Genomic DNA, 21,095 nt, shown 5'->3' on the forward strand with positions numbered 1-21,095 from the left:
GTCACAGTAGAGAGAAGGGACATAAAAACGGGACTTTAAGAAGGATGGGTGGATAAGTGGAGATGATGGAGTATGATGAACACATTTTGTGCAGAAGCCAGGGATAAGTTTGTGAAGAGAAAGGGAGATTAACCTGTCAAAGATCCAAATAGAACTCTGGCCAAAATTTTAGTGACTATATTGTACTCAGTGTTGAGGTTTATTGCTGACAGTCTCTGCTCAGAGTACTAACAGAAAGTTGAGAGATTTTTGTGTGGTGTTCAATAAATTGTTTCCCATGGACTATGTTAGATAAACTTCACTTAAAATTTGTAACAGTTTTTTATATCGAATACAGCAGGGAACTTATGGTATGTATGGACATGTAGGAGCCAAAGGATGGCTGTGGAGACAGGGTATGGTCTCAGGAAACAGCTGGTTATGACCAAAACTTATCGATTTACAGAGTAAAAATAAAAGGCTTTGAGTCCTGGGTTTTCAGTTACCAACTTTTGAACTGTTATGTAAGACCTCAGTGTCTTCTAAGTTTATTTGCAAAATAGGCATGATGGTAATTCCTGCTTCCCGACTGCTCCGGGTTGCTGAACATGTTAAAGTACATAATTAATTTGAGGTTTTCCTTGCAAATTGCTATTTAAATAGTGTTACTTTAATTACCCACACTTTTTTTAAGGAAGATAGGACATTACTTACTGACAGCTTTTGCAAAACCATGACAAACTGTAGGCATGCTTCATTATTACCAACTCCTCATCACTTTAAAGTGCCACAATGGAAAATTAAAGAAAAAAAAAAGCAAAGCAAAAGGCGAAATTCCCAAGCAGAGAAAGGCTAAGTTTATGTATACAAATGTCAAGAGTGGAGAGTGAATGAACGTCTTAGAGTTATGTGTTAGGGGAAGAACGTGGAACAGGAAGATCTTATTTTTCTGAGTATTAGGATAATTTTTATTCCATACCATTTGTCTACATCAAAGAGTCTGTTGCTGTATGTTATTGTCTCTCTCTTTCATTTTGTTACTGTAGAGCCTAAGATACAAGGATGGCTAGTTTAACTACATGTTGTCTTCATTTACCAGTGGAATGCCTGCCTGGAAGGGTTGTCACAAGGAGCAAGGGTACATTTCATACTGCTATGAAAAAAAATATATATACATCTAAAGAACTTTAAAAAGCACAGCATTCAGTCACAATGTCCAGTTTTTTTGGGAAAAAAAGTGCCATAGACAAGGATCCCATAAACTAAGCAGAATTTTTCATAGCCTCTTCCGTAATTAACAAAAATCTCCTAATTTTTTGAAGTATCACTTCTCAAACATACTTGTTTTAAGTAGCTAATGTCCATCTCTTTAGTTCTGTGAGATTTTGATGACAGACTTTCAAATCCTGGTGTGTTCCCAAATGCTATTTTCCCCTTGCTGGAAATGAAAATACTGGCTATAGTAGGATGTGCTACTGTATATCAACTTAGTTTCTCTTATGTGGAAGTGTCTAGCTTCTTTGAAAATATCGCCACCTAGTGGAAATCAACAACGCTCAAGGCACATCTGCAATGCACCACACCACATCTGCGGCATAACACCTGCTTGACATACTGAAGGAGAAAAACATGCAACGGGTTCTCAATATAGCAGATGAGAGTGGGCCACCAAAGAAGCATTGAATTTCCTTGGGCCTAAAAAGTATGTTTGTGCACAACTTTATTTTTATTACTAACACTAGAATTGGTTATAGTTTTTGTTTACATCATAGGGTTCAACTTGTAATTACTCCCTCCATACTTAGAGACATTTTTATAAAATGGATACTTGTTGGGTTATAAGGTTAAAACTTACATTTTGGGAAAGGTTTGCAATTTTAAAATAAATAGCTTTAATTAGTACTTTGAAAGTGTTTAAGATTCTTACATGTAAAAGAATTTGTCTGAACATGTTTCTCCTTATATATCCATAGTTAGTTGTTTCTGAGAATTTTTAACTAGGTCTCTAAATAAGGGCAAGTAAAGTGGAAGATAATGTTTTTGGTTCATTCAGGTAGTAATAGGCTATTTTTCTTTTCATTTCTGATGTTCTTGATACATATCTTAGAGACTCACTGCATTTTTTTGAAAACATATTTTGCATGAAATACGATCTATGCAGTAATACTTGCATGCTTTATTACAGATAAGAGTCCTGGAAAGCAACACATATTTAGAATAAATTTAAATGGATGATTTAGCAGCTATAAAAATCTCTGTCCTTCCTTTGTTATTGTTATCAAAATAATACCAGTTTCAAAAGTCAAGGCTTTTTTAAAAGTCTTAAAACTAATTTATAAACCACATGCTCTGAAGATAACAATCTTCAATTCATTAAATGTTTCTGGATTATGAATGTTTAGTGTATCAGAATTAGGGAGTAAGCAAGAGTCTAAATAGGGAGAAAATCACTTTATTATCTATGCTTATCACTCTGGTGATTGCCTATTCACTAATCAATCTTCACCACCAAGTGATAAGCTCATTGAGGGAGAGATCATGTTTCATATGCCGTTAATTCCTTGGGACTAGTTTATTAATGTCTGTACAGCTTGAATGGTGCCCAGTGATTAAAATTTTGAAAATAATTTCAAAATGACCTGCCTCCTGTTGTAAATATATGTTTATGGAATGCACCACTCTCCCCACAAAACAAACAAAAGAAGAAGTGTATCTGCTATAAGTAATAAATAATGACATATATAAGGCAAAAGTGTGGGGGGGATAGAGACTGCTCTACCCCAATGACACCCTAAAGGCAACTATATTTTTTACATAATTTTATGTGTGTATATATATGTAAATGCATGTATGGTTACCTAAAATTTATGGAAACTTAATTAAAAATGTGTATTCTAATTCAAGAAAATTTTGAAAACCATGCATAGTTTTTTCATAATACACATTTTCTATGAACTTTTTCCAGACTCTCTCATGTACACACACACACACACAATTTTAACAATCATCAGTATATTCAATCATGAAATAGAAAAGATTTTAAGATGCCTTATGATGAATTTATGTACCTGGACAAGTGAGATAGCTATTTGGCAAGATTCTTTATATTCCTTAGCAATCCCCCTATAACATTCCTAAATTATTCTAAATTCAACATGTACTAATTACTTTGGTTTGCAAGATATATGCGTTATGAGTCTAAAGTTTAGTATTCTAAATCTTTTGTGTTAAAATGTCTGATAATCATGAACACATTAATTTCTTAAAGCATCTGCATTCCCAAACATACTGGGCCTCAAAGATTTTAGAAGAATGCTAGTGGGTCTGCCTTTGCACACGCCATCTTCATAGATTAGCTTCTCCCTAACAGCTTTTATTGGTAATGCATCAACTTGTTTGAATCCTCATCACATTCATCTTTTTTGGGGCCAGCGCTCTGTGCATTGCTGACATCCCACATGTCATCCCACACTGGTTTGCATTCCCACTGCTCCACTTCTAATCAAGCTCCCTGCTAATGCACCTGGGAAAGCAGTGGAATATGGCCCAAGTGCTTGGGCCCCTGCTCCTGCATGGTAGATCCAGAAGAATCTCCTGGTTCCTGCCATCCCATCAGCCTAGCTCTGGCCATTGTGGTCATTTGGGGAGTGAATCGGTGGATAGAAGATCTCTCTCTCTCCCCCTCTCTTTTTCAAATAAATAAATAAATCTTTAAAAATATATGATCTTTTTCTGTTCTTTACAGACCCTATTTTCTTTCTTTCTTTTTTTTTCTTTCTTTCTTTCTTTTTTTTTTTTTTTTTTTTTGACAGGCAGAGTGGACAGTGAGAGAGAGAGACAGAGAGAAAGGTCTTCTTTTGCCGTTGGTTCACCCTCCAATGGCCACCGCGGCCAGCACACCGTGCTGATCCGATGGCAGGAGCTAGGTACTTATCCTGGTCTCCCATGGGGTGCAGGGCCCAAGCACTTGGGCCATCCTCCACTGCACTGCCTGACCACAGCAGAGAGCTGGCCTGGAAGAGGGGCAACCAGGACAGAATCCGGTGCCCGGGCGGGACTAGAACCCGGTGTGCCGGCACTGCAAGGCAGAGGATTAGCCTAGTGAGCCGTGGCGCCGGCCCAGACCCTATTTTCTTAAGTCAACAACTCTTGTAAACTAGATAAATTAATCCATGTGAATGTGCCCATTGGACATCATTAATTGCCAACTATCTATGATAAGTGTGGTATAAAATATTTAAATAAAATAGTTGACTTACAGAAAAAGAAAAAAGGAAACCTGCCATACAGAAAAGAAATGGTGTGGTTCAGATGGGATATTTTAGATAGAAGACATGCCTTTTACCGCTAGAAACTATTTGGAAGTAGGGTTTGCAGATATACCAACATTTAAACATGTCTTTTTCCTACATGTGTGGCCCCATCTCATGTTAACCTTAGAGATGTAGAAGTTTCAATATCCTACATGGTATCATTCCTGGCTGAATTTATTACTTAATAATTCTAATCCATATTTCTATCTAATTTCTTGCCATTCTGTGGGTTCTGATATCTCTCTCATAATAAACCTTTCTCTGCCTTTACACTTTGATTCTTTATTATATCCATCTATATTCAACTGCCTTCCTTATAGTAGCTACTACTATTACTTTTTATTTTTCCCTTTTGTTAAACTATGACTGCCACATGGCAGGTGTTGGGCCATCCTCCCATCAGTAGCTACCAATTTCTTATTTTGGTCCACTTCCATACTGACAACTGATTCTTAATTTAGAGAATTAAGAATTCAACCATCAGAGTAAGCTATATACTTTCCCTTAGAAGACGGGGGGTAAAGGGCCAGGAAAATACTCTAACAATGCAAATATTCTAGCACAGTTTTGCACTCTGCTTCTTTCCTGTCTATGAAACATATCATTCCATAAATAATTTATCACAAAACTTTAAGACACCAATTACTGAGACTCAACCAGGACAATGTTACAATATACAGTATGACTGTAAAAGTTTGGCCTTGGATATTGACTCAAAGTAATGCTCTTGAAGATTCTGAACAGGAATTATGATGTCATCCTAAGGGAATAGACCATGTGCCTTAACATCTCTGTCATTTTCTTACAGACTACAGGCATACAGGCTTAGCACGAACCCTAGTACCATAAGAGCTCAACAAAAGTGAAACAGAGGAAAATAAATTTTGTATGTTCTAAATTTCTATATCAGGTGCTTTAAATTTTAGAATCCTGATACTTTTGAATGTATTTTCAGGTTCACTTTCAGAAGAAACATCACCCCAGGCATTTTCAGAGTGGTTCAGGCCTGTGGTAATTCTGTGGCTCAAAACGGGGAGCCAAGAGCTGGTTGTTACATTGACAAATTTTGTGTACAGTTCCTACAAATGTCTGTCCACAAGGACCAGACCGTTGTGCAACCGTTGTACCCCGTTCTCCATGCTTTCCCACTGGAAATGGTTTTAGTGCACACACACGAATAAGTAACTATGCTCCTGTACTGGAATTATCTATCCACCATCACTTTAGAAATGTTATCTTAATACTGAAATTATGTATTGAAATCTTCTTAATTGCAAGACTCTGCACTGGAAATAAGGACATTGTCAATCCCTTGCTTTATAGTCTTTTCCTAGAGAATAAGTCTTACAGTGAGTTTAGGAAGAGCAGAGCAGAAGAACCTACTCTTCCTATGGGCACTCTGGAACAACTCATGACTGGCTTTGCAAATGCAGAAACTGACTTTCATCCTTAGCACTGATCTGTGCTCCCTATAGAAGTGGTTAGGAAATAGGGCAGTAATAAAAATATTAATTATCCTTTAGGTGCCAGACCAGCAAACAAGCAGGTTTGTTTCTTTCCCTAACAAGTCGTGCTCTAATTAGTGGCTGTTATCATTAATAAATTAAATAATGCTCAAGTCCCAGGAGGTGACTGATTATTTCAGATCTTGTTTTTAAAACTAGGTCAGTAAACACATAGTCTCATTTATAGCTCTCAGGATTAAAATCATAAGCATTATTTAGTTTGGTAATTTGGATTTAAAATTTAAGAGTATAGATTACAAATTTGTTAATTGTGTTCTGTAATGTCAGTATTAAAAGCAGAAGAAAATACTGTCAATGAAGATTGCCAACGTTAATTAATGGCATTAGTGTCAAAGGGAACTCAAAATAGATTTATTGTAGAAATGTCGTTAGATAAAACATGACTAACAGTACAAAATTACTAGAAATGTATCAAAATAATAATCCACAGAGCTCCAATGACTCTTGTGGGTCTATTTATCCCGTTTCCTTCACATGCTTTGATAGCTTATGTTTATGACTTAGTCCTGTAGGCCAAAAAATACTAATTACTAAGCATCAAGCCATATGGCCACATATTCAAGTAAATAATGTAAATATCTTAATATAGTAGTTTGTAACAGCACTATGCAAATACTATTTGTGTATGTATTTGTATTCAAACTCTCTCCAAGAGTGTATCTGTAAATACAAAGTATTCATATCTAAATATTTCACTTTTGCCACTAGGTGGCACCTATATATTGATAGGCATAGAACCCAAGGGGGCAAGATAAGGTAATAAATGAGAGAAAGGAAAGCTAGTTGTGTTAACTTTGTTTTGTATTCAAATATTTGTGCAGGAAATAATGTAGAACTCATAATGCCTTTCAAAGCAGAAAAATGTTAAATATTCTATTTTTACAATCATTGACTTTGGAAAGCCCACCATGGGAAGAACCACTTAGTCTTAATCTCAGTTTGCTTTTCTATATTAAAATCTCCCAGCTCAAGCAAATGCTACAATTAACAAAAATAAAACCCACAATTATTTGTGACAGTATTAAAATTCTGCTTTTGGTAGTACTATTTAATGGTAAACACCAGATGAAGTGTCTAATATAATAGTGGTTTTTGTGAGAAATGGTAAATTAACAGGTTAAGGGTCTTAAACTACTAAAATGACATGCTTAAAAATCTAAATACATTCAAAAGAGACAAAATTTAAACAATACTTGAGAGCAGAACTATCAATCATTTTAAAAATTTCAAATGTCAAATGAAAACATCCCAAAATGTCACTATTAGCAGCTTAAACAGAAGCTAAAAATGCCAGTTTATGTTAATCCAAAAATTTTGAGAAGAAATAAAAACTCTCTATTCTTACATGTTAAAAGTTTTCTCAGGGGCTGATGTTGTGGCTTATCCAGTTTCTGCAGTGCCAGTATCCCAAATAGGTGCCAGTTCAAATCCCAGCTGATCCACTTCAGATCCAGTTCCCAAACTAATTAATGCGCCTGAGAAAGCAGGGGAAGATGGTCCAAGTGTTTGAGCCCCTGCCTGGGGAGACCTGGAGGAGTTCCCGGTTCCTGGCTTTACCCTGGCCCAGCCCTAGATGTTGTGATCATTTGCAGAGTGAACAAACAGATGGAAGATTTCTCTCTCTCTCTCACTTTGTGTGTGTGTGTGCGTGTGTTGTCTGTGTGTTCTTATATCTCTTCATTACTCTGCCTTTCAAACAAAATAAATAAATCTTTTTAAAAGTTTATTCCAAGTAACTTTACAGGGATATGAAAATACCACCAATGGAATTTGTAGGAAATGTTTTTAAAAAAGGCCATGAAAGTAAGAACTGTATAAACTCTCTAAGTATTGCATTGCATTTATTTATTAAAATCACAGTATTGAATTTAGACAGAGTTAGAGTAAAACGAACTATCAAGGTGGCATGTAGAAAACCAGCAGTGGTGTGAAGAATCAGGAATGCTTCACCAAAAGGCACCTCAGATGCATCAAATTTATCCAGTTACTTCTGGTGTTTGAAATATATTACCTTTATTTTCTTATTGGGCAACCCTGGGACCCAACTGGTAGTCAAAAACCAATTTAAATTTATTTTTTTTTCTTTTTTTTAACTTTTATTTAATGAATATAAATTTCCAAAGTACAGAATATGGATTACAATGGCTTCCCCCCCATACCATCCCTCCCACCCACAACCCTCCCCTTTCCCACTCCCTCTCCCCTTCCATTCACATCAAGATTCATTTTCGATTATCTTAATATACAGAAGATCAGCTTAGTATACATTAAGTAAGGATTTCAACAGTTTGCTCCCACACAGAAACATAAAGTGAAAAATAATAGATGATTTTTTTTAAATGATGATGAAATCAGATCAGACCTATTGTCATGTTTAATCCCAGTGAGAGTCAAGTTGGGAATTGATAATTTATTTTTTTTTTACAGAAGATCAGTGTCGCTCCCCCTCTTCGTGGAGGAACGACACAGGACCCTGCCTAGGCTTGATATCCGAGTCACGGCACCATTATGTCGCTCCCCCTCTTCGTGGAGGAACGACACTAAACCCTGCGCTGTTCTTTCGTCTGCTCGGCCCTCCCCGGGTTTGCTGCTGGTTCTTCCCGGGTTGGCTACCGTCCCTTCCACCTCCGTGGAAGGGCGGTTCCCCCTGCCACATTCCCCACTTCCGCGGGGGAGTGGCACACTGCCGGCCGGCTCTCTCGGGGGCTGCACAGGTGTTCCCCTTAGATGTTCCCCTTAGATGTTCCTGGTGCATGTTGTCTCTCTCCTCCTTTATAGTCCTCTTCCACCAATCCTAACTCTGCTACCCACACGCCGAGTACGCTGCTCTCCTCCAATGAGGAGCAGGTCCTACAGTTTATTGGTTGAACTGGAGGCAGCTGTGTAGAAGCTGTTTCCCTTCTCAGCGCCATATTGTGGGAGAGCAGATGCATAGAATAAGTCTTAATTCCAGTAACTTAGTCTAGTCCGAGTTGCTCCCCACAATCAGTTTAGTATACATTAAGTAAAGATTTCAACAGTTTGCACCCCCATAGAAACACAAAGTGAAATATACTGTTTGAGTACTAGTTATAGCATTATGCCTCAATGTACAGCACATTAAGGACAGAGATCCTACATGAGGAGTAAGTGCACAGTGACTCCTGTTGTTGACTTTACAAATTGACACTCCTGTTTATGGCATCAGTAATCTCCCTATGCACCAGTCATGAGTTTCCAAGGCTATGGAAGCCGCTTGAGTTCTCCAACTCTTATCTTGTTTAGACAAGGTCATAGTCAAAGTGGAGGTTCTCTCCTCCCTTCAGAGAAAGGTACCTCCTTCTTTGAAGACCTGTTCTTTCCACTGGGATCTCACTCACAGAGATCTTTTTGCCAGAGTGCCTTGGCTTTCCATGCCTGAAATACTCTCATGGGCTTTTCAGCCAGATCCGAATGCCTTTAGGGCTGATTCTGAGGCCAGAGTGCTTTAAATTTATTTTTTAAATAAACTTTTAGAACTTCGTATTGCTGCAAATAGGACTGTGTGCTTTAAGATGTAAAAATAGTTCTGCATGTGATTGTCACACAGGAAGCATACATTTCACATAAATTGAAGGGAGAAAAAGGTGACTTGATTTAAACATACTCATTTACATTTTGCAATAACAGAGATAACTGTAGAAACTCTAGTAGTTGGAAACCAATGTTAGAATTACATGCACAGTCTACATGCTGGAAATCAGTTTCTCATTCTGGGGTAAACTCATGAGAATACTATAGCATCTGCAGTGGAGAAATGTTCCTACCAAGTTTTTGAGAGTGAATAGGGGCTATAAAATATGATGGATTAGGAGTTAATGTTTAGAATTGCATGCAACACGGTAATCCATCCTATAGTTGTATATTACACAAATGGAGTAATTGTCAACCCCTACACTTGAGAATTCTTCCGAATGCAAGGTTTTACTCTTACAAGGAATCTGCTGTTTGCCTGTGTTTATACATCTATTTGTATGTAAGTGGATTTTCTAAAATGGTTGACATCTAAAAGTTAAATTCCACACTTGTTATAACCATCTTGACTGAATATATTCTGAGCAGAAAGTATGCTTCATTTGGTACATTGCCAAGAGAACTATTTGAATCCAGTTTGTTTCAGGATAAATATTCCTCAAATACTCTCTTCCTGTTTTCCATAATGCTCTTAGTAGTAGAAAAACTACATGATATTCCTATGCGGTAATATTTAGGTTTAGCAGTATTTTCTAAGAAGTCTTTCAATATCTCCGTCCTTCCAAATAAGTCCATTTTTAGTCTGCTTGACACATGAAAAGTACCCTTAATCCAAGATGAATGGTCCCAGCCTGGAGTTCTGGTTAGGGTGAATTTATCTTGTCTACCAAACTTGCAACACTGTGTTGAGAATTATAATTGAGACAGGGACATCTGTGTCTCTTCCTCAGATTCCTCTGTTATCACTCTCGCACTGAAGAGACGATAATATTTTCTAGCCTCTTTGAAACTGAGGTCATACATTAAAAGGAATTTTATCTCTAGATAGGTTGTTTTAAATTAGATAATAGTGGTATTTGTCCCTTTGGGATTGGCTTATTTCACTCAGCATACTGTTTTCCAAATTCCTAACAGGGATCACTTTTCAGTTAAAATTTAAACACCTAAGAATAATTGTGTGTTAATTACAGAGTTCAACCAATGGTACTAGAACAAAAAAAAAATACTAAAATGGATAAAGTATTACATTGTACATCAACCGTCAGGACAAGAGCTGATCAAGTCACTGTTTCTCATAGTGTCCATTTCATTTCGACAAGTTTCCCCTTTGGTGCTCAGTTAGTTGTCGCCGATCAGGGAGAACATATGATATTTGTCCCTTTGGGTCTGGCTATTTTAAGTTTTTCTTTAAATATAGAATAAAACATATGCTTTAATAAGTGATAATATATGATAGGCATTTGGCCTACCCATTAAAAGCCACCTGTGATGTCTGCATCCCATATCAGAGTACTTAGCTTTGAGTCCTAGCTCTATTGTCAGTTCCAGCTTCCTGCTAATGTGGACCCAGAGAGGCAGCTATGCTCGCTCAAGTTGTTGGGTCCCTGCCAATCATGAGAGAGACCTGGGGTGCATTCCTTGATTCTGGCTTTGGCATCCAGCCCAGTGTTGGCCATTGCAGGCCTTTAAGGAGTGAACCAAAGGATGGGAATTCTTCCTCTCTCTACATGGATACTCTCTGTTTCTCTGCTTCTAAATAAAAAAACAACAATTTTTAAATGTTGCTATTATGACTGATATCCAGTTATCTTAAACACCTATAACATTCTCTACAAATCTTAAGAATATTTTTCCAAAGTAAAATTTTAATTATAGATGAGAAACAGCACAACAACAATTAGTCCAGCTTATCCCACTGAGATAATTTTTTCCACCAAACATATGGGTGGGGAACATAAAATTTACACATACACATATATAAAATTTAAATGTATACACATATACACAAACGCATATAAAATGTAATCAGTGTTTTGCATTGTTATCACATGACTTACATAAACTATTAGGTAAATTTTTAAGAGAAATAATTTTTTAATTATTATAAATGAATGTACTTGTAGTTCAGAAAGGTTAATTGTAATATTCATTGCTTGTTTGGAAATGAATGGATTATTCTTGAAACAAGTTGTTAGATGTCAAAAGAAAGGAAGCATCATCAACATGAGGCAAGGGGATGAGAGAGATACAGGACAGAAAATGTTATTTGTTAAGAATGAGTTCAGCTCTACAGGTCATCAAAGAAGGAGGTACCTTTCTCTGAAGGGAGGAGAGAACTTCCACTTTGACTACGACCTTGTCTAAATATGATCAGAGTCAGTGAACTCAAAAGGCTTCCATAGCCTTGGCAACTCATGACAAGAGCCTAGGGTGATTACTGATGCCATAAACAGGAGTGTCAAATTGTTAAGTCAACAACAGGAGTCACTGTGTACTTACTCCTCATGTAGGATCTCTGTCCTTAATGTGCTGTACATTGAGATTTAATGCTATAACTAGTACTCAAACAGTATTTTTCACATTTCTATGTGGGTGCAAACTGTTGAAACCTTTACTTAATATATGCTAAACTTATCTTCTGTATATAAAGAGAATTGAAAATGAATGGAAGAGAAGAGGGAGCGGAAAAGGGGAGGGTTGCTGGTGGGAGGGAAGTTATGTGTGTGGGGGGGAGCCATTGTAATCCATAAGCTGTACTTCGGAAATTTATATTCATTAAATAAAAGTTAAAAAAATTGAAAAAAAAAAGAATGAGTTCAGCTCTAGAGATTTGATTCTCAAAGTCCGACAACAGTATGTAGAGCTCAAAGTAATGAATCTGAAAAACTGGGACAGAGTTAATGCATCATTTATTAATGATCTTGAGGGATTTTTACATTTATAGTTGTTCCAATCACTAACAAGTAACTTTTAGATACCATATAATACATCAGTGGTATAATTTCTGTGTGTATTAGATACATATTATAATAATTATTGAATGTCACTGTTCTGAACAAACATCCCTGAGGCCACACAAATAGTAAATTATAGTAGTTTTGAAAACACAAACAATAGCTATTACATTTCCATGAGATATCTGCAGTAGATCAAACTCCCAAACCATAGAGCTTCCTTAAAAACAAACAAACAAAAAAACAAAACTGAGAGATAGAAAGAGATAGACAGCCAGTCAGAGTTCTCTTCTACTGGCTAATTCCCCAAATGCTTATAACAGCCAGGTCTAAGCTGGGCCAAAGCTGGAGACAGGAGCCAGAAGTGAGAATCTAACCTGAGCACTCTGAAATAGGATGCAGGCATATTAACTGCTAGACTGAATGATCTCTCCCACACAGCTTCTAAATTTTTAATATTCATGCATGTCACTTAGACAACTTTTACAAAGTATGTTCTAATTTTCTTTGGGAATCTGGGAGGGGTCTGAGCTCAGCATTTTTAACAAGATCTCAGATGGTTGCAATCCTGCTGGTTCATGGACCACACTTTGGGATCAAGGCAATACACCACTTCATTTGCACCCTGTTTTACTAGAAACTAAATTTCAAGGATAAGTTGGCTCATGCTTAGTTCAGTGATAACAACTAGAGTATCTGATTTCAATGAGATGCAATTCCCTTGACTTGTGAACCAATCTAAGTAGATCAAATAGTCAAAATTTTAAGTGACATAACAATTTTGATTATAAAATGTAGTGTATAGTGATTATCAGTAAATTATGGTATATACTACAAATCTTCTTAAATACCAGGTACCTAGTGTTCACAATAAGTCTAATATGTATGTATGATCACTAACTTTTGAAGACACAGAAACCCAAAGCAAGTGGCTACCAGCACGGGTCACTTAGCCAGCAGGTCACTGAACATCCAAACCTTTGAGATCATGCGTGCATTCCTTTCCTTCATTCTATCAGCTGAGCTTGCTTTTGGGCTTTGCTCCATGAATTAGCTATACCAATATTGACACAGAAAAGAGCCAATACTGAAACATCTTAGACACAGTCACATTCTTAGTTTTCTTTATATGCACAGGAGATCAAGGCCAAATTTATTTAGAAGCATTAAGGATAATTTTCAGTGATTTCACATCAATAAGAATCTGTCTGATTACAAACACCAAAACTGGATGTATCATTTTATTATGCTGCTACAACCAAAATTAATCTGTTTTCTTAGTCCCATTGTTCCAAATCTTTGGATTTGGTATAGCTAGCAGGAGATTATTTCACCTCTTATGTTTATTTTAACAGGACTAAATTTGTTAGAAATGCTGTCTTCTTTATATACAGATGTTATAAAATTTTATAAAATCATACTCAGCTCAATGTTGCTCTGTAAATGTCAAGTGTATTTACCATCTTTAAAGGGCTAATATTTTCATAGAAAAACAATATAAGTTACTGTGGAAGCAAAGTAATGACAGTAAATGCTGTCAGTCACTAGGAAAATAGCAGAATCTCTACATATAAAAACACATCAGAATAGACAGCAAAGTTGCTTGACAAGAGTGTGCTTTCAAATCATGTTTGATTCTTCCCAGGGAAGAAGCACTATGTTCCTAAAGTTGTATTTATGAAATGCATGAAGTTTGTATACCTTAAATAAAAGGTTTCTGGGTAAAAAATATAAAGACATTAAGCAATAAAAAAACAAAGTATGTTTGTGATGTTGATGTTATTTTTCTGACAATTGACAAAATAGCTTCATCCTTGAAGAAAATGCCCATTTTGGTGCCTCTTTCACTTTGTTCATCCCCATCAACCTTTGAAATGTCTTTCCATCAACCTTTGAAATGTCTTTAAGAATAATAAGCTTATTTTGGAAAGTTGCGTTATAAAAAAAACATTGTATTTATTTTCTGCTTTTGTTGGAAAAGCAGAGATGTATACAGATGGAAAGAAAAGAGACTTCTTTGCTTTGTTTCACTCCCCAACTGACTGCTACACCCATGACTCCATCAGGCTGAAGCCAGGAGCTCGGAATTCAATCCAAGTCTCCCACAAGGGTGTCAGTTAATTACTTAAGCCATCACCCACTGCTTCCCAAAGTGCACATTACTCGGAATATGGAATAGGAAACAGAGCAGGGACTGGAACCTGGATACTGTGATAGGGCATGTGGGTGTCCCAAGCAGGATTTTATTGCTGAGCCAAACACTCACCTGGGAAAATTGTGCTTTTTTCTTTTCCTCTGAATACACTTAGTCCTCAGAGATTGGATTTACTTTGAGCTTTAGTAACACTGTAGACTCTATTGAGTTGAATTGTATTGAATATGTTATGCAGAGGTTCTCCATGAGAGCTGAGAACTCTGTTGCTGCAAGCAGGCTGAACAACAAATCTTCATATCCTTCCATCACATGATAGTGAGTCGAGAGGTCTCTGCAAAGTGTAATGTTGGGAGTATGTAGAATACCAGTCTCCCCAACACACAACATGGCTTCATCATTTCGTATTAGCCTTCAGGATTAATAAAAGGACCATCAAAACATCTGGCTTATTAAAAAAAGTTCAGATAGAGAATCAAAGATGACTAATAGTTTCCCCTCTCGATTTTTGCTGCCACTCATTTAAAAAGATATGAGTAGCACAGGAATCCATAGGTGACCTCTGCTCATCTCGTTCAATTCTCATTGACGACCCACTTCCAGACACTCTGATTCTGTCCAGCACTCCTCACAGACATCAAAATCTCCCCAGCTTCTTACTGTTAGACTCAGAGCTTCCTCTGCCCAAAAGATACCCACAGCCTGACCCTTGGGTTCTTGTATGAATTGTGCATTCATGTTGGAACATTTCCTTTAGAATACTAACAGGAACCACTTTTTCTAGGTCTTATTTTGTCATTTCTGCTGAAACTGTAACCAATGTGAGATCAGTGACTGTTTATTCACCACTGTATATCACTATTCATAGTGCTTGGACCCAAGTGAATATTTATTGAATAATGACTCATGATCTAGAATGTAAACTCCTAAGGCATTGCTCATGTTTATATTCCTTAAAATGTCTTCTGATTTATGCCTTGTGCATATAGAGGCCAATTCAACATGTGTTGCATTTTTTAATGTAAAAGAATCTTTGCAAGAAGAAATTGAGGACTGTGCAAGTATGCTTGTGAATAAGCTCAGTTTTGGTGAGTTTCTTTGATGAGTTTGATCCAGGGATCATTTTGTGTTTCTTCAGTATTGATGGGCTACGATATATGACATAATATATAAGGACATAGTGACCCATATGAAGAGGATAATTCCTGGTTTCTCGCTACATATACACACTGGAACATTAATAAAAACAGGCCAATCCTAAGCCACTACTCAGAAATTGTAATGATTTTTTTATGGATACTTAAATGTTTTGTTATGCATTGATATAATTTGGAAGGCTTAGTATAATTTTAAAATTGCCATAATGTGTTTTTCTTCTTGTTTCTCTTGTTCACCACTGAAATGTTGCTGAATAGAATTATAATATGTAAATAAGAAGCAGAGTACTTTCACTTAATACTTTTTTATTGACAACTTCATCTTATCTTCTTAAATACAGGGTGATATATGAATAAAAATCAATATTCAAAAAAGATCAATATATAGTCTTCTCCTCAATAAATACTAAGGTGTGGCTCAAGCTAGAGTTCTAGTTTGGCAAAAGATGTAAATTTTGAGAAGGCAGGTTCAAATTCCTTATCTAGGGATATTATGGGAATGTGGCATAATGGAAACTTTTATTAAGAGCCAAGGAAGAAATCTGAACAAATATTTGAACAAAACTATTACTTTGAATGATGTCTCCCAATTAATTAGACATCATCAGAAACTAGCTCATAAAGACTGACACTTACACATCTTTGTTTCACTCTCCTTTAAAAGGGAGACAAACTGAGAAATAGGATATTCTACTTCCAAAAGGCCAGTAATGTTTTTTTTTTTAAAAAATCCATCCTGCAAAAACTTTTTATGACAAGGATTATATCCAGGAACAAGGTTTCAAAACCTGCACTATGCTCCATCGTTTTCAGTTACCTTGGATTTTAACTAGATGTGCAAGTTGACTTCTGACCATGGGGAATCCTCTCCATGCATGGATTATGGATTGTTGAGGCCATGGCAGAGAACCAGTTCCACAGAAGCAACTTCATGATCTTCTGAGGAAGATCCACAGCACTGCGGAACAAGGAATAGACATGAGTGTTGCCACAAGACAGCCAAATGAGGTTACCAAAATACAACCCTCAAAAAGTGAACTCTGAAGGTGGAGAATCTACAAAGAAAAATATTTTAGCAAAATACACTTTTAAAATGGCCTTCACTTATGTTAAGAGCACCAGTGGACAATTAATAGCAGTGATGTATACTTCTTAAGCCTGTAACAGTCAAAATATCTGTTGATTCCAAGCTCTTTAAATACACAAGTGGTGTAAATTTGTTACAAAAAGAAACTTCTTCAGCATTGCCAGAATGTAAAAAAAAAAAAATGTAATTGTCTAGAGGGGAAAACACCAAATGAATGTATTCAAAGTGGATTAATTAAAATATCTGGCCTTTAATCATTTCAAATAAAATTATAACTGAAAGCTCTCCCACCCCCACTCAAAGTCATACACAAACACGTCATTGTTTAAACTTTTTATAATGGCCAAAGAAGGGGTTTACATATATATTTTTTTTTCACGGAACTCAGTTTTTAATTTTTAATAAGTTGCTAATCCACTTTAGCCTCCAATTAGTTCCATCTCATTCCTCAACCCCTTTCCTGATGTCTAACAGTTAATGTCTGGTACCATGAATAGAGTATCCTGCGGCAATTGGGAAATTATCTGTTCTGGGCTGAAATAAGCATAGTTTATAAAGTCCTCTCTCTCTTCTTCATCCCCTACTAAGACTGATAAAGGCATTTCCAGAGGCAAAGGGTTTTCTTCCTCTCTCTGCCCATCCTCCTGCAGAACTAGCCCCTCCTCCTCTTCTGCATCCTCTTCTTCCTCCCCTTCCTCCATATAGTCAGCCTCTTCGACCTCCTCCTCCTCCTCTTCATCCTCTGCCTCTTCCTCAGCTTCTTCCTCCTCACTCTCCTCTCTTGCATCGTACACCCCCTTGTCATACTTCTCTTCATTTTTCTCTTCCTCTTCCTCCACCAGTTGCGGGATGAGCGACTGCATTTCCTCCTCTGGGGCGGGACTGAGTAGGAGAGATGGATTTTGCGCAAATCCATAAAAGGGTTCTTCCTCGCTGCCAATGAGGGGCACATCGCTTCCGGAGGAGCCCGCTGGGGAGGCCTGGCCTCCGGCCTGTGCCTGCTGCGTGCGCAGCGCCTCCTGCTGGCGGTCCAGCTTCTCTTGCTGCCTCATGTCCTCGTAAATCTGGTTCATGATGAACTGCGTGGTGTTGGGCGGAGCACGCATTCCGGGCGCCTGCCACCCGTACATGTTGACCGGACGAAGGAGCTTGTTCAGTTCCGCGGGCGGGTTCCTCGGTAAGGGGCGGCGAGAGTGGCGACGCAGGCCGCGGCCCCTGCGCCCCCAGCGCTTCTTCCTGCCTGGAGGTCTCATCCAGCCGGGGTTCCAGGGCCCGCACCAGCAGGAGCAGCAGCAGAGGCAGAATGGCGGCAGGCCATACACCCGGATCACTTGCACCTGTCTCGGGGGCTTCCGGAATGTGGCAGGAGGAGGGTGCCAGGGCCCTCCCCAGTGCCCCCAGTGGGAATACATGGCCCAAGAGGGCCGTCGGGGCGGTTGGAACCAGGGGCCCCGGCCATAATGGTACTTGGGCTGCTTCCTCGGGGGCTCATACTCCGCCTTGGGGCCGTAGCGCTGCCGCCGCTTGTACATCGGGGCGCCCCTGCGCCTCCGGTGGCAGGAGGACCAGCTGGGCAAGGGGGCCGAGGATGCCCAGCCACAGCCGCCGCCCAGGTTAACAGGGTCCTCCATATTGTCGGGGGCCTGGGTCATGGCTCAGGAAGCTCGAGAGGTGGAACTGGGGGCGTCCTGGAAACGGTCGTATTAGGCCGGATGCAAGGATCCGGAAAGCCTCGTCCTCTCGTGTGTCCACGCAGCACCACGTGCTCGTTGCCGGGACCCAGCCTTCTCCAGCAGGACCCCCTCTCTCCTCCGCTTGCTCGCTCGTGTCCTTCGCCCTGGAGTTGTCTTGCCCAGGTAGATTGGCTGTGCCTGGGGCCGAATAACTTTGGTGCGGGAGGAAGGTGTTGCTGGGCGACACGCAGTGAGACCCGCTCCCGGGTCCCACATACACCCTGCCTCGCCAGAGGCGCGGGCTGGGGACAGGGGAAGCAGGGGGTGCCCGCGTTACCTTGAGCCTCCCTCTCAACCCAGGTGCTTCACCGTCGCCGTCCTGGCTGGACTGAGGTGGTGCGGGCAGCCGCAGCCTTTAAATACCGGCCGGGAGGCTCACGTGCCCACCGCGTCCTTGGTTGCCCAGGGCAACAGCCAATCCGGACCGAGTTTGTTCTGCCTTGGGGGTGGAGGCAGGTTCTGACCGGAACAAGGTCTCCCGTGAAAGTTCGCAGGGGGCTTGTGACGAAGTTTTTGAGGGCACTGGGGGAGAGGGGCCCCGACAGGGTTTTGTCGATGCCTGAGGCAGTTTAGTTGAACCCTGTCTGTTACTTTGGTGAGCAGGGATTCACCTGAACGGTGCGAGAGAACTTGTGTGCTGAAAAACCTGTAGTCCGCATCTTTGGAGGGCCCATGGGGTAAGGAAAAGATCCCACCGTCAGAAAACTGGGCCCTGTAACTTACCTTATGGCCAGTGTCCACCACCATGCGTCCCTGGAGTCGGAATTCCTCGCACATAAAACGGGACCGCCAGCATTTGTTACGTGTGCTTCCTAAGCGCGGGGGACTCACGACACATCATCTGTTTTAAATGGTAGGCTTGGTTACCAAGTTTTCCACAACAGGAAAGTGAGCCAGTGACCTCCAGGGTTGGTACTATCAACCCATCTTAAATAGGACTCTTGGGCCAAGTAAATGAAATACATGTTGGAAAGCGGTTTGTTCCTTGTAATAGACCATGTATGTTTCCGCTGATTTAACTAACATTATTACTTAGACGAATTCCTTGAATTTTTGCCTTGAGAATAGGAATATTCCAATTATGTCAGTACTTTTGGTCCTTCACTGATCCTACAGCATACGCATCAGAAGCCTGTAAAGTATCATGGTTGAGCATATGTTTTATTTATTTATTTATTTATTTATTGATAGGCAGAGTGGACAGTGAGAGAGAGAGTGCTTCTCCTGGTCTCCCATGGGGTGCAGGGCCCAAGCACTTGTGCCATCCTCCACTGCACTCCCTGGCCATAGCAGAGAGCTGGACTGGAAGAGGAGCAACCGGGACAGAATCTGGCACCCCGACCGGGACTAGAACCTGGGGTGCCGGCACCACAGGCGGAAGATTAGCCTATTGAGCCGCGGCACCAGCCGAGCATATGGGTTTTGATTTAAATTGATGTGATTCTGCTTCACCCAGCATTCACTTGCTTCAAATTGTTTACTCATACCATAAATACAGTGCCTATTCCACACAATTTTGTTAAGGATTAAGTAAGGTACACTTCACTTAAAGCAAGCACCTGTAAGTACTCAGTAACTGACCATCACAATTCTAGTATTTACCTATTTTAAGACTCTCAGAGGAGGTGATAGGGTGTAAATAAGTTCCCCTAGCCCTGGTCTTGATGCACAAATAAGCAGTGTGGCCTTGTCTTACCACATTTGGTAGAAACATCAAAGAAGTGCTCCCAGGCTTTAGCCAGAGAAAATCATCCCAGAATATTTCCCTTGATCACTTTCCTGTGGTCAGTGGCAGAATGGAGTCAGTGCAGAATGGAGTGCTGCTCACTGGAGGGAACCTCAGTTTTGACAAGCCTCTGGTAAAGGCAGGAGAAGCAAAATGTGCAAAAGTCCTGGAGCCTGCAAAATTCTTCTATGCCCTCTTGGCTAAAACGGAGAACAGTATGGGGGTTCTTGGATCAGGACTCCAACCATTGCTTGTGAGATGTGTAGATGCTACAGGAATCTTTCAGTTTCATTTGCTGTGTGGTCCGCTGAAGGAAGCCTGCTTGGCTCAGAGTCCACAATGCTGCCACTGATGGCCTCCAGGTGCCCGTTCCAGCTCCAGACTCACACCTTTGGCAGACACTTTATTCCCACTCTGCTTGACTCAAAATGGAGAGGGGATCATCTAGATTTGCTTCTCTTGGGACATCCATGTTTTATGTGATATTGGACTCTATTTGAGAGCTTCAGAAATTGACCTTATTGCTGTATTAGAATCCTCATTAATTTGTTTTCGTTTTAAAAAAGATGACTGACTCATTTTACAGATAATTAAGACCATGTTTTGACCATTTGATGTGAGCTTTGTGCAAATAATTATGACTTTGTATACTTTCTATAGCAAGAAATTTATCTTTCATATTAATTTTATCAAAAAATCAGCTTGGTGTTTGTTGTGTAGCCACATTCTTAAGAGAAGCCAAACATTATGATTTTTATTTGTAGATTTTTCTAAAATTGGAATAATATGATAAATATTTTGAGTACTGGTAAATTATTCAAGAATATTTACCACCAGAACATGTTACATCTAACAGTTAGAAATCCAATTAAGTAATTTTAAGACAATTTTTTTTTTTTGAGAGAGACAGAAAAACAGAGACAGAACAACATACAGAGTCCCCTCCCCCTTTGCTAGTTCACTCTCCAAATGACAA

General features: G+C 39.2%; 1 protein-coding gene and 1 long non-coding RNA gene across 2 annotated transcripts in view; one reads left to right on the forward strand and one right to left on the reverse strand.

The window, feature by feature from the left end:
• LOC127491050 (uncharacterized) overlaps positions 1–21,095 on the forward strand; it is a 352,787-nt gene that overhangs the window by 238,323 nt on the left and 93,369 nt on the right. The window lies entirely within an intron of this gene.
• Positions 16,979–18,775, reverse strand: CCER1 (coiled-coil glutamate rich protein 1). The gene has a single exon (XM_002711382.5). It carries the CDS (start codon positions 18,310–18,312, stop codon positions 17,128–17,130), a length of 1,185 nt encoding a protein of 394 aa, XP_002711428.1. The 5' UTR covers positions 18,313–18,775; the 3' UTR covers positions 16,979–17,127.

The sequence above is a fragment of the Oryctolagus cuniculus genome, chromosome 11 (assembly GCF_964237555.1).
Source record: "Oryctolagus cuniculus chromosome 11, mOryCun1.1, whole genome shotgun sequence".
Classification (NCBI taxonomy): Eukaryota; Metazoa; Chordata; class Mammalia; order Lagomorpha; family Leporidae; genus Oryctolagus; species Oryctolagus cuniculus.

Bases quoted from the DNA above. Each gene is read 5' to 3' on its own strand.
- CCER1 (XM_002711382.5), bottom strand. From the start codon at position 18,312: ATGACCCAGGCCCCCGACAATATGGAGGACCCTGTTAACCTGGGCGGC.